Source organism: Microplitis demolitor, chromosome 5 (assembly GCF_026212275.2).
Source record: "Microplitis demolitor isolate Queensland-Clemson2020A chromosome 5, iyMicDemo2.1a, whole genome shotgun sequence".
NCBI lineage: Eukaryota > Metazoa > Arthropoda > Insecta > Hymenoptera > Braconidae > Microplitis > Microplitis demolitor.
This window is the reverse complement of record NC_068549.1, coordinates 21,833,874-21,849,270: the sequence shown is the minus strand read 5'-3', so window position 1 is coordinate 21,849,270 and position 15,397 is coordinate 21,833,874. Positions and strand designations below refer to the sequence as shown.

General features: G+C 24.6%; 1 protein-coding gene and 1 long non-coding RNA gene across 15 annotated transcripts in view; one reads left to right on the top strand and one right to left on the bottom strand.

Annotated features, from left to right (window-relative positions):
* Positions 1–15,397, top strand: part of LOC103572619 (WD repeat-containing protein 48 homolog) — a 73,599-nt gene that overhangs the window by 23,283 nt on the left and 34,919 nt on the right. For 4 of the 14 annotated variants that reach the window (XM_053739287.1, XM_053739283.1, XM_053739286.1 and 1 more), the window contains exon 1: positions 12,542–13,092. The exons of the other annotated variants lie outside the window; for them this stretch is intronic. In XM_053739287.1, the coding sequence (XP_053595262.1) occupies positions 13,059–13,092 (34 nt within the window). In that variant the 5' untranslated portion in view covers positions 12,542–13,058. Of the gene's footprint in view, positions 1–12,541; positions 13,093–15,397 lie in introns of those variants that run through there. 14 annotated transcript variants of the gene reach the window in all.
* On the bottom strand, positions 7,130–8,303 carry LOC128667771 (uncharacterized). Its single transcript, XR_008403732.1, has 3 exons — positions 8,255–8,303; positions 7,854–7,996; positions 7,130–7,226 (listed from the first exon to the last, which is right to left on the bottom strand). It is a non-coding gene; the product is annotated as an uncharacterized LOC128667771 (long non-coding RNA).

Sequence of the window (15,397 nt, the reverse complement as noted above, 5' to 3'; positions counted from 1 at the left end):
AATTTTTAAAAATAATTTCGCGTGAATATATGGAAAGGGAGCTCGTAATTATTTACGTACTCAATATAAATGTCTAAATATCAAAGACCTAAGCTCACTAAATAGTATTTTTTTTGTAATTAACATTTTCCGAAAATCCCTTTCGGAGTGAAATTCACTCCCAGAGAATTAAATAAATAACCAATTATTCACTCCGCATTCACTTTGCAAATTTTTTACAGTGTAAATACAAAATACCATAATTTAATTTAAAAAATAACTGTACTGTCGGTTGAATCCGAGTTTAGTTGATAAAGCTGCCACTAGATGGCCAAAAAAAACTAATTTCTCAAAAGCAGAATATTGATGAAAACTGATCTTTAGCTATAGATGTAACAGAAATATTTGATAATTATTTTTCAAAAAAATCCAATTCAACTGATTTAAATTTCCGAAATTAATAAAAAAAAAGACACGAAATTAAAAATTATACAGCGTCTATTCTTGATAAATTATTTATCGGGTTTATTCAATAACTAGACACATAAATAATATATAAATACATATATGAGTAAATATGATAAATAAAGAGGTAATAAACTCGTCAATATTTTTTACTATAAATTTTTTTTATTATTCACTCGTTGTTTTCTCGGAACTTCAGTTTATAAAACCGTAAATTCATGATATTTTCTTTTAACAAAACAAATACATAAATATCAAGTGTCAAATAAAAATTGATATGTCATCATTGATAATTGTCAAGTTTGAATAAATATTTTCAATCGAGAAAATTATAATTTGACATTAACGTGAGAAAAATATAAATTATCAATGAGGATTGTCGTTAAAAACGATTATTTAATATTTACATTTTTATCAAGAGAAAGTATTTATCATCATAAATTTCATTTATTGAGGTGAGATATAAAATTTCCTATAGTAGATATAGTAATAGACACCTCATTGAGATAAATTATGAAATTTATGTAGCAGTTATAGTGTAATATATTGTAGGAAATGAAAATAAGATCAAATAAGTTTAAACCGACAATAATAATTTTTTTCACACCTGTAAGCGATATCATTACATATAAATTTTTCATAATTCATATATGTATATATATAAATGGTATTATTTTCGAATTGGATGTATAAGAAAGCAAGTCACGCGTTTGTCTTACTTTCACTGAAAACTGACACGTGGAAATGAGAGAGGAATCCATTGTGACAGAAACCGCTGGTTAAAAAAAAAAAGTCACTAAAAAAATTTTTTAAAGACAGAAAATCGATGACTATCAAAATTACTAAATTCAAATTATGTAAATTAACTTTTTGAAAATTTTTTCGATGGTATCGATATGCCGGCACGATTTCTCTGTCCTGAAATAAATATTATAATTATTTTTAATTCTAATATAGAAGAGACCGGGCACAGATCGCACCGGAAATTTGGTGCAACAAATCGACGTCCACATGGATGTCTAATTCAAATGTCAGTAGAAAATTTTTCATGAAAGATTAGTTTACTTACATAAAAAAATTTAACCAAATTTCGACTTACGTATGCAAGAAATTTTTTTTTTAATTATTTGAATTAAAATTTTTAGTCCTAATTTCGATTTCTGAAATTTTAAATAAATTTCAGCGGTTCAAATTGCCCCATGTTTTTATTGACTTGTTGTTTAAAAAAAAATTTTGCGCTCTTGTAATTTTATGTATAAAATATTTTAGTGGGCCCATATTTTAATTCGAATCCCCTATAGACATTTTTAATTCCCCCCCCCCTTTTTTTTTTTTTTTTTTTTTCAAAAACAAATTTTAAAAATTGAAACAGTATAAAAGTATATAGGAATCAGAAAAAAAATCTGATATTGAGTATCTTGTCCTGTCCCAGCCTATTCATAAATATGGAGTAAAAGTAAATTAATGAATGTTTTAGAAAGTAAATGAATAAATAATGAAATCCGGCCCTTATATTTAGTAGGCAATAAAAAAAATAAAATTTTCATAATACGAGATATGATAAAATAACAGTGGGTAAAATAGTATTTATTACTTATTATTAATGAGTTATTAATAATAAAATTGACTAGCTATTAAAGTAACAAATGACAAAGTAATGTTATCATTATCATATTTAATGAATGAATGAATAAATTTATGATAAATAATTAATAAAATTAATAATACTGAAGAATGCTGGTTAAATAATAAATTAATTTCTTGGATGTTACGCGTATCCGTGTTGCATAGACATTTTAATTGAGTAGTTTAATCATTAGCACGTGTTACCTTGCTTCCTATTTTAACGAAAGGTCTTTGGCGAGTACTCAGTCGTTACGTGAATGACAGGATGATTATAAAGTTACTTTGTTGTTCTTTGTTTGTTTTTTTTTCTTTGCATATTTTTATTTATACAGTAGACGGTTCGCTTTCACGTTAAAAAATAACAACAAACTACAAGTAATTAACATTAATTCCAACAGGAGTCTGATAACTCTTTTTCGAATTTTATTATCGATGGAATTCCACTTGAATAAACATGTAGTAAATAAATATTATATCAATAAATATTTTAGATAATGAAGTTCATATTTTATTGTAAAGAGTTTTACTCATATATAGACATGTATGCTATCAAGTGAAAAGATCCATGTTTATATTATTTACAGACTTAATTTATATGAAAAATAATAATACATATTTGGATATTTGCGTTTTTTATACTACGAATTATATTAATTAATTAATTGTATTGAAATTAATTAATTGAGAAGTTTTGAAAAAATATAAACAGGCAAAAAACGGGCGAGCCGAAACTGGGTGGGCAAAATGGATCATAGGAATTTGGTAAAAAATTTTATTGTTAAAAATTATTTTGAGTCATCATTTATGACACATCATCATTTTTGTATAATTTTGAGTGCCCCAAAATTTTTTTCAAAATATGTTCTTAAGAAATTTTAAGAAATTTTTTCATGATCATATGATGCCATGTTCGCTATGTATAAATTTTATAGGAGTTATTTATTATTATTAATTATAATTAATATTTATTTACTTGGCTATGGAGTCTGAGCTCCCTGATTAAGAAGTCTAATTTGAAATGATTTGAAAAATCTAAATTATTTCATATCGTTTCATATCATGAATGATTCAATTTAATTTGAAATGATTCGAGCGTTTAAATTATTTCAAGTAATTTTAAATCATAAAATAATATTTCGTTATTTTTTAATTCAATATGATTTAAAATGATTCATTCCAAAATCTACACTCGATGAAAAATAATTTAGACAATTTGGAATGATTCAAAATGATTGAGAGTTACGTAATCTCAAATCATTCCAAATTAGATTTCTTAAACAGAGCTTCTTGTAGCCATTCATATAAAATACAAATAGAATAATACAATATAGTATAAAATTATCATTCAATATCATTCATTAGAATACCATCAAATTAGTTAATAATATTTGAAAAATGTTCAAAACACGACACACGGGACTTTAAATGTTAATTTATTTGTACAATTGGTAGTTCGTTCCTTAGTTATTTGTCTTCAATAATTTTTTTTTCGGCAGGTTTATTTATAAACAGTATTATAAATCTATTTTTTCACTTAAATCAGATATAAACAATTTTATTATAGTCATTTTTTTTAAATGAAAGAAAAAACAATTTTTTTACTTTTTTCAAATTTGCCCTTTTTGCCCGCCCGGAAAAATTTTTTTTCTCAGGCAACTGAAAATTTGGTTTGATTTCTACAAAAAGATGTCAAAAAGAGAAAACTTTCTATATTCGTGTTCAAAATTCATTATTTCTTAGCAATCTCGTTTTCCCTCCCGTTAATATTTTTTTCAATTTCGTATGAAAATTTTTCAATTTTATTTATTCAAATAAATTTATTTGAAAATTATAATCTTTGAACACTCAGATTTAAATGAAGCATTAAAATTTATGTTAACAAGTCGTTCGAAAAAATTCAATGATCAAATTTACCAAAATTTTAAAGTTGTCATCGAAAGTGACAGTTCAGAAAAATTTTGTTCGATTATTGAAAATTGAAACAAAAAAAAAATTAGTTGATAACTTTTCAATAGAATTTCAATATATAAAATATTTTCAACGATTTTCTTTGGTAAATATTTTTGATACCAAGGGAAGTCCGTAAAATATCAATAACTCTATTTATCTGTCAGTGATAAAATCGATGAGATGCAAAAATTGAATCTTTAATCTAAAGATTTTTATCTCTGATATATTTTATTACTCAATAACAAATATCTAGTAGCATATATATTTATATGTAAGTAAACAAATAAAATAATTATCGTTTTACGTCAACAAATTTCCGCGCAATTTCGGGTTCAAAATAATAATTATTTATTCATTTATTCAACAAGGCCCAATAGCAGATGCCAATGACAGGGCCATAAGATATACAAAGATTCTGAATAACAAAAAAAAATATAACATATAGTACCTATCTAAGTTGCCTTAGGCATTATATATACATTGATTTTTATCTTGGTTGATATAAACAATAGAAAAATTTTCAAAAATAGTTGTCGTTGCTGGGGACTTATTGCCGTCTACAAGAAAATTATAAAATGATAACACAATTATTACATTTCTTATCTTTATCAATAATTATCGCGACACACCTTTTGCTAAATTAAATAAATAGCTATTGTTTTATTGTTGTCTCTATAAATATATACATATAAATATACCCATAAGGTATTAAAAAAAAAAAAAAAAAAAAAAAAAAAAAAAAATTATCAATTAAAATTTACAAAGTAGTTTTTGAATTTGAATTATTATTCTGATGTAGAAACTTGAGTTACAAATTAAATTTCCTTTTAACTTTAAAATTAATTGACGTAAGTCAATTTGAATTTCTGATAACTTGGCTTTATAACTAAATACGCTGATAAGTTATCGTATAATAATATAAAGGAAAAAAAAGGCCATTTGGCAGCCGAAATGGAAGTAGATTTTTCATTATTTATTTAATTATTTCAATCTGTAATGTAGGCGGTGGCGTTTAAAGATTCATAAAGCTTATAAGATCAATTGAATTTATGCTTTTCAATTTTAAAAAAAATATTTTATGTATACTTTAATGTTGAGATTTTAAAAGTGTTACATGACAGGAATCAAAATTGGAATAGTTACATGAATTTATTAAAAAGTGGAAAAACGAATGCAACAGCTAAATTTCAATAAATAAATAGGTAATTTTTGTTGAATATAAAAAAAATACTACTGAAATATGAAGCTCATTAGATAAGCTACATAAAAATATTAACAAGATTCAACTATTATGTATTACTTGGAAGTTATTAAATGAGAAAGTCAAGAAAAATGTTTTTTTCTACTTTTCTGAAAATTTTGAAATTCAACAAAGAATTAGAAAAAATTATCTAAAGAGTAAGCAACATAGTTTAAATTAAAGCAAATCGTATGAACATAAAGATTCAATCACCAAAAATAGATCTCTTTAGGATCAAAAGTTATTTAATGATAAATCAAGAAAAGTTGAATTTTTTGAAAAATCAAACAATCTTTAAATGACTATAACTTTTAAATTTTTCGACCGATTTAACTCATCTTCGAACTGAACTGAGCTCTTTAGCTAAAGAGTATGCAAAAAAAATTTCATTAATATATATATATATAAACTTTTTCACCAATAGTATTTTTGGAACCTACTTGACTCAAATAGATAGAAAATGTTAAAATTTTTGTAAAGTTGCTTCATGAGGACAAATGCAACAGTTAGATTTTTATAAAATTTACTCAAAAAGAGAATTGAAGAAAAGAAAAAAAAACTAAATGTCATTTGTACATGATAAAAATAAAAATTAATAACAATAATTAATTTTTTGAATAAAATTGAGAATGAAACTGATAAATTATTTCGACCTGAATTAATGACTAAACTATTGAATTTATGGATAAAATCATGAGATACTTTTTTTTAGATAATTTAATTTCCTATAAAATTGTATATATGTGTTTTTATCATATTTTCAATAGTTTAATCATAAATTAATTTTTTAAAAAAATTATTAAAAATAGTGGCGATGATTACAAAATATGAGTACTCAAAATTTAAATTCTGAGTTATCTATTGAAGATACGATGAAAATCTATAGGAACAAATTTTTAGAGAATTAAATTTTCTTCAAAAAATAATTGATTGGATTTTTCGGTTGACCCGATAATTAAGAAGTTATTTGAATTACAAATTTAATTTAAATAAAATTGAAAATTTTTTTGAAGAAATAATAATAATAGAATAAAATAGGACGTCATGTACATTAAATTAACGCGTGAAAAGTAATTAGAGACATTTTATTACTGCGTGATCACTAAATTGTGATAATAAATTTAAGTGTAAGATTTCTTTTTAATTATTTCTAAATATTTGAAAATTTAAATAAAATACTTTGTTTGATAAAAATTTTATTTTAAGTAAAAAAAAAAACTAGATATTACCAGACAATAATTCATATTTTTATCTTTGTGATATTTATATTTTGTCATATAAATTATGAATTCTTTCTATTACTCAACGACAAAAATGACGTAAACGTCATCTTGAAAATTTAAAAAATAATCTAATATTAACCTTCGCACAGTAATATTATTTAATTTTTTTTTCTTTTATTTTAACGTCTCTTGCATGTCCAGTTTATGTAAATTTTGTCATAAATAATTACTACTAGCCTTCATAAAATATTAACAAAATTCGTCCATTTTTATTTTTAATTAAAATTTTCCTTAAAAAAAAAAAATTTTTTTTCTATTTAATTTTTAAAATGAAAATTCTCACAAAACTATCAGAGATACCTCAAAATGCACATAAACAAATTTGTCGAGCACAAAATAATCTACAAAAAAGGTATCTACTCATTTTTTAAAAAACTCAATAGTTTCCAAGTTATTTTAATTAAAAGTTATCGCTTGAACCAACAAAAATAAAAGCAATTAAACAAATAGGAAGTAAAATAATGCCATAAAAATTATAATTAAACAATACAATAGATAATTTAATAATTTATCTATTTTTTATTTTTTTTTTTATTATGATATACAGCCTGTATTAACGATAAATCCTTGGCGCGACCTTGTTTAAGTACAAAGCTCCGTACAGTAACCACTAGTGCTCACTGTACTAATCATCGTCGTCATATTGTCTACTATCATTATTTCCCGACTAGAGTCAAGTCCAACTACACAATAAAAATATTATATATTATATACATACTATCAATAATAATCATATATATATTGAAATATATTTATAATATTCAAGCAGTTGGAAACACGCCAACATTTTTTTAAAATAAATTCTGTCTAAGTCTCCTCTAATCACAAGTTCGTGACCTTTTATATATTCCGACTTTTTTTTTTTTATTTATAAATAATAATAAAGTATCATTTACTTTTTTAATTTTAATAACTTCCGGTTGTCTTATACCATTAGTATACAATTTTTAAAAAATTTACGATGACATTTAAATGGGTCTTTGGTATCCATAAACTATTCAGGTAAAGACGGGCAAAATGGGCCCGTTAAAAAAATAATGGATTTTTGGGCACTTGAATACAGAGAATTTTCTTCTTTGGACTTCTATTCAAAGTAATTAAACCAAATTTCCAATCGTCTTAGAAAAAAAAAATTTTTCCGGGCGGGAAAAACGGACCAGTCAAAAAAAATTAAAAAAAATTTATTTTTCTTTTATTTAAAATTTCATAAATTATTGTTCAAAATTCTAAATGTTGCGATTTTTAAAATTCAAATATTAATTTTTCCTGCATAGACAATAAATTTTAATATTTTTCCAAAAATTATTTACGTTTTGATTATGAATTAAAGAATTACTATTGACTGATTACTTCATCATTATGTTACTTGTTTCTCACTTTATCCAGTTCATTTTTTTCCGTCTCACAAAGAAGACATCTCATGCATTTTTTTATTGAGTTCACTCATAAATTCCTGAAAAAAAAAAATTTTGAAACTCAAAATTATATAAAAATGACAATAAGAGTCGTAATAAATGATTCAAAAAAAATTTTGGACAAAAGACAATATTTTAAATAAAATTTCTAAGGTGATTCGTTTTGCCTACCCTTCCCATATATATGTGAATATATATTTAAAAAAATATTAACAATGAGTTATGCCCTTGTACTATTTATATACTTGATTATTAATTATAATAACATAAAATATAAAAATAATGAAAATACGTACATATAATGTAAATATATACGTTTAAATATTTAAGTGACCTGGATTTATGAATTCTTTGTATTGATCTATTTATCGGTACTGTCGTTATTGCAATTTTTATTTTATATATATTTTTTTATTTTAGTTTAAAGTTTACGATTATGCATGAGTCAACTGACAGTTGACCACGTGCCAATGCCACTAGATAATACTCTTCTTACACTTGTTACTTGTTATTTGTACTTGTTTTTATTTAATAGTGTTTCTTTGTAATAAGTACAAGTGTAACAGATTGTGGATTGTTACGGATGATTAAGACGGAATTTATTAAGTTGTGATAAGTTTTTATTGGAAAATAATATTTACACATTTTTATTGCAGATTAAAATACAATAGTTAATTATTATTATTATTATTATTATTATTATTATTATTATTATTATTATTATTATTATTATTATTATTATTATTATTATTATTATTATTATTATTATTATTATTATTATTGATGGGAATTTTTTTTATCAAAGTGGGAATCAAAATTTGAATTATGATAAATTCTTAATTATTGAGTCAAAAAAAATTCGTTCTTAAAATAAATTTTTCTGCAAAAAATAATTCAATGACCTTATATGTAAGTTCAATAGTTTAACCGAAATTTTAGTCAAAATTTTATTTAAAAAAAAAAAAATAATAATAATAATAATAAAAAAAAATCAAAAAAAATTTGAATCATTTTATTTTTATACATTTTTAGTCATTTTTTTTTTAATAATACACTATAAAAAATTTTTGGACTCGATGTGGTGTAAATGTCTCTGTGTCAAAATTATGGAGGTAAAATTACACCAAATTCGGTGTTAAATTTAGGCGGCGTGAATTAAAAGTTAAGAAAATTAATCATAAGAATTTTGAAATGTTCAAAATAATATTTATCTATTAATTGAACAACTTACTATCTGCTCATTAATCAAAATTATGAGTGACACAAAATGGTGTAAAAAAAGTAAATTACACCGAGAAAATTTTACACTACACGGGCATGTAAAGTTTTCCGGGTCCATTTTTACACCGAAATTTTTTACAGTGTAAAAATGATGACTAAAAAATATAAAATTCAATTTTGTTATGATATGCAATTGTGATAATTAGTATTGTCTAATGATTGTCAAGTCGTAAAAGACAAAATTAAGTAAAAGCCCACGTAAAAATGTTAGTTAGTAACCACAAGCAAAGGTCAGTTAAAAATGACCCCATAATGATAGCGTTCGCTCGAGAAATATGATGTGAAAAATATCTGTGTGCTCTTGAGAGCCATATCAGGTTGTATTGTGCGTAAGTTGTAGTAAAGTGTAGGCGTTTAAATTTAATTCTTAACATTTATTCAATGAGTACTTTAATGCTGGTGATAAATTGTTACGTTGGCTTTTGTGCTTCGTGTATTCACTTTTAAAAAGACTCTCACTTGTGACAGATATGATTATTTAGCAAAGTGCGTTTTTTTTGTGTTTATTTAGTATTTACTATTTATTATTTTTATTATATTCCATAGTTTTCAATGATTCATGTGTTTTTCTGAATGTTCTATGATACTGTTTTTTTGGTTTATCTTTTGACGTTTTACTATATATTATATATACTTATGAAACCGGAACTTGGTGAGTTAAGTAAATTTATTTATGATCTCATAGACTAAAAAAAAGAATACAATATATAAGAAGTCTATATCTATAAAATGATTGGTGTTTTTTTTTTTGAGCGCCCGTGACTCAAAAACTACTGAATATTTTGACATGAAATTCGTACCATTAACCTGCGTATTTCAAATATTTTTTTTAAAAAAACAAATGAATATTATATGTGGGGAATTCCACTTCGAATCACCCACTTTGAAATCAGACCCCATTGGATTTGGCTAAAAATTTTTTTTTTTTTTATTTGATGAAAAATATTTTTCAGAATTTTGAAAAATTTTTTTATTTAACTAAAAAAATTATGAATTTAAAAAAAAGGCCTTTTTTTCAATAAGTTGTAACTTTTTCAAAAATTGACTTATCAGGACTTTTTTTTTCCAAATTGTCGTTTTCTAGTTTTTGAATATCCCGCCGTGGACGGGATCTGCTAGTTATCACTAACATTAAAAATTCAAAAAATTGACGTTATTTGATTACTAAGTTCATTTCCAAAAATCGCAGAGAATCATATAAATAATTTAATAGTTCCGTCAAAAATATAAGTAATAAAAATACTATAAAAAATATTTTAAATCTCGGTCAAAAGTTCGGCTAAAATTTTAAATTCATTCCAATTTCTGTCTATAATATTTTCCAAGTTACAAATATTCGAATTTCAAATGATGGGTTATTCCCAACAGAAGCAAAGTTACGGACCACTTCATATAATATTGCATAGACAGTGGCATCTGCCTGCATCTGCCCGTATCTGCCCGATGTCGATTTCTCAAAAAATAAATTATTTCCGGGACTTTTTATGGCTTTTCCTAATAGAGGGCATCGTAAAGAACAAAAAACGTTTATGGTATGATAGGTTATTCCCAACAGGAGCAAAGTTACGGGCTACTCTTTATAGAAAATCATCTCCACCCAAACCTAATATGGGTCTCAGATCAAAAAATAAATTATTCCCGGGACTTTTTGTGGCTTTTCCTACTAGAGGGCATCGTAAAGAACAAAAAACGTTTATGGTATGATGGGTTATTCCCAACAGAAGCAAAGTTACGGACCACTTCTTATAATATTGCATAGACAGTGTCATCTGCCTGCATCTGCCCGTATCTGCCCGATGTCGATTTCTCAAAAAATAAATTATTCCCGGGACTTTTTATGGCTTTTCCTACTAGAGGGCATCCCAAAGAACAAAAAACGTTTATGGTATGATGGGTTATTCCCAACAGAAGCAAAGTTACGGACCATTTCATATAATATTGCATAGACAGTGGCATCTGCCCGTATCTGCCCGATGTCGATTTCTCAAAAAATAAATTATTTCCGGGAATTTTTATGGCATTTCCTACTAGAGGGCATCATGATGAACAAAAAATGTCTATGGTATGATAGGTTATTCTCTTTCCCTTCAGAATTTTTTTTTTTCGTCATTAACTTCCATCACGCAGTAGTTTAATAAAAAGTTGTTGAAAATTCCCACTATATAAAAAAAAAGAAAAAAACAATAATTATTTTTTTTTGTTAAATATGAAACGTCATTATACGAAAAAATTCCCACGTAGAATACAACATATATATTCTCTTACTCATATCTCATATGACATAAAAATAACTAAAAAAACAAATGATTTATTTTATCGCAATTGTAAAGGAATTACGGAGACCCCAAGTAATGCGAGTGATTAAAGTAAACTCAAGTGTACCGATAGTTCAATGACATTTCAATAAAAAATAATCTACGTATAGTCCCTTCTAAATATTTACATAAATATATACACGTATATAATATCATACATATATTTACATGTCATCTCTTATAAAATTATAATAATAATTTCGCGTTTCCGGATTTTCACTATTACTTATAGTGACTTAATCACCATAATATTCTAAAGTAAACCGAATATAATATAACGGATATAACATAATGTATATAATATATATATGTATATATATTATCCATGTAATTCGAAAATTTTCCTGATACCGAGTGCTCGTTGAACGACAAGCCGAAGGACATCGCGTTCCTCTTTAGTTAATTATTATCTAATCTTAAATCTTACAATACGTTTCTCTTCTATCTCTCTATTTACAACGTATAAAATCTACTGTATGATTCTTTTTATCATCAGTCTGCTGTCGCACGTCAAAACAATTTTTTTTTTCATTTTTTTTTTTTTTTAAATAAAATCAGTCATTTTTTTTACTCAATAAAACAGTTGATTAATTTTTTTTTTTTTAATTATTTGAAGTATACTCCGAAATTGTAACTGACTCGAAATAAATTATGTTTTGTGTTTTTTAATTGAAAATTTAGTGAGACAATTTTTACAGTTCTCAAATTTCCGGTTGATTTAAATTATTTTTTTCGTGATACGAAAATTTAGTATACTTTTAATTAATCGAATTATTTTTTTAAAAGTTATGTTGACGTGAGTTAAATTTTTTTTTGCGGTTTCCATTCATAAATTCCCGCGAAAAAATTAATTTTCAAAATTATTAATAGTCGGTATTTTATTATACACGAAAATAAAAATTACACGTGCGGTAGTAAATATTTTTATTTTTTTTTTTTTTAATTAGTGTCCATTAACGACTGAGATAAAAAAAAGCTGGCGGCAAAATACGTGATATTTAAAAAAAAAAGTGGGAAAGTACAAATTTCTGATACTACAATAGGTCATAATAGACAGCTTTGAAAAGTGATTAATTGTCTACTTTGTCAGCTAGACGTAGAACATTAACTACTAATGTTTAAATATTAAAAAAAAAAATTTTAAAATTCAAAAAACAAATTTTGACGTTTAGAAAAAATAAAAAATAAACCTTTGTGTGGAATGAGGGATAGTAAAAAAGTAGTAGTATCAAATAAAAAATTAAAAATTTTTTATTTCTTTTTTAATACCGAAATTGAGAGATGACGGAGTGATTTATAGTCATCAAGATTGAAACGAATTAAAATAATTAAATAAAAATATCATGTATTTTTAAGTGATCTCTAGTTTGTGATTAATTATTTTTTATTTTGCATTTGTCGCTCTCTCGCATTTTAATAATTTTTTTTTTGTTATTGTTATTGTCGGTTTTAATTTATGTGCGTGGGTTTATAAAACAATAGCGTGACCAGTATATAAGCTAATATGTTGAAATCCCCGATTGAGTATAGAGATATTGGTATGTATCCTCCACTTATTGTAATTTGATCACGGAAAATAAACGTGACCTTTAGCTTTTTGAAAATTTAATTTAATAATAAAAAAAAAAAAAAAAAAAAAAAAAAAAAAAAAAACTTAATTTTTTTCTTATTATTATCTAAGCTGATACTTTATAAAAACTTACGATTTTTGAAAACCACAAAAATTTTTGCATACATTTTTGGAAAAATTTTTTTGAGAAAAATAATTTATTACGAAATTTTCAACTATAAATTTACTTATTAATTCGATTAATAAAAAAATTAATGGTTTAATTTGTGAAGGACTGGAAAGGAGATTTTTTTTTATCCGAAATATTTAAAAATCATTTTTTTGAATAAAAAAAAACATATGACAAATTTTTATTTGCGTTGGAATTTTTTTTTCAATTAAAAGCAAAATGAGTCAGTATAAAAAAAAAATTTTTTTTAATTATCTCATACTAATTTAACAATTATATTGATTACAAAATTTATTAGTCATTTTTTACACCAAAAAAATAATCAATCCTCTGGATATTAAATAATTAAAAAAATATGAATAAATTAAAATAACAAACGGCTCTGAATTACAATACAATAAATAATGTAAGCTGTCAATTATACAAAGTTGTTTGTTCATTAAATAGTAGTGTTTATGTATATATATATATATATGCTAAGAACAAAAAAACCGATTAATTATTTTTACATTACTCGCGACTCATTACTCACAACTAATTACAATAAATGATTTAAATCAAACATGAAAATACGTTTTTCTGCTGATCTAATAGTTCACACTGTGAGAACTATTTGTTGTTATTATAGCTTTTTAATTTTTTCTATTATTTAGTACTCGTATAAATTAAATAAAAAAAAACAACAGATCGCAACGATACGCGTATCCTTGAGCTGAATTAAAAAAGGAATTCTGGATGACTCGATTATATTTTATTTATACATCAGTCATTTTTAGGATCATCTTCGCTATATATATTTGTATTAATGTGAATTATTTATTTAATTATGCATTTACTTGGTAAATAAATTTGTATTCCTGATAACTGAATCAGAACTCCGGATATACGCCCTAAAATTAGTGTAATAAACAAACCATACTTTAAACACTGTCTCATATAATTTAAATTATAGCAATGTAAAAAAAAATCGGTGTAAGTTCATCCTACCCCGGTGTTGAATTTAACCCTGAGGTGTTCAAATTTTTTCCGATGTTAAACAACGTTTAAGAGTAATTTGTTTTATTTTTTGAGTATCAGAAAAAATTTTTATTGTTTCAAAAATAAATGACACCCCTGATTAAGAAAAATTATTTGGAATAATTCAAAATAATTTGAAATGATTTTAAACAATTTGAATCGACTAATGTATACATATACACTTAAATGGAACAAATCTTTTTTTTTAATCAGGGACGACGAATTTACCGATTTTTGGATAAATCCAAAGGCTATTTTTCCACAACCACATGCTAATGTTATTTTACAAAATATGGGAAGTAGATTTTTTTGACATGTCTCTGCAAACTAGCAAGAAAAATAAAATAAAATTTTCAAAAGTTAATTCATCATTTTTAAATCAGTTACTAACCTATAAAAAATATTAGGGTTGTAATGCAAATAATTATAATATTGTTCCGAAATATCTAATTTTATGTGATCAAAAATTTCAGCGATTTGTTCAGTTTAATAAATTTTTTTTTTTCTTAGTTCATAGATAATACACTTTTCTTTATCTCAATCAACACTAATTTCGTAATTTTAACGAAATATCATTATTTTTCTGTTTTGTAGATTTTATAAAACTAATACACCCCAATACTCTCATCTAAGTTAATTTATTTCTCATATACACTGTGTTAGCACCGCTACACCGGTATTGGTTCATTTTACCACCACTTTTTACGCTGTAGCTCTAAGGGCCATTTGATTGGTTAATGGACGCTTCTAATTGGTCGCTGAGTTGGAGTAAGGGAAAGTACTAGGCAAGGGAGGGGTAAAGTAACCTGTACACCTAACACCTAAGTAGCACCCCTACGATGTTAGTTAATTTTAACACCGGTTTTTTACAGTAAAATATTTAGTAAATGACAGCATCCTTGAATTTTTCAGTTATTAACTAAAATAATTAATTATTTATTATATTTATTTTTCTATTAAGGTCTTTGTCAGTTGCACGCTTTATTAATCCATTCTTAGCGAATTATCTCGTGTCATTATTGTAGTTAATTATCCGATCATAAAGATACAACAATAGCTGTCATTATTTCTTAACAAACTGTCATTG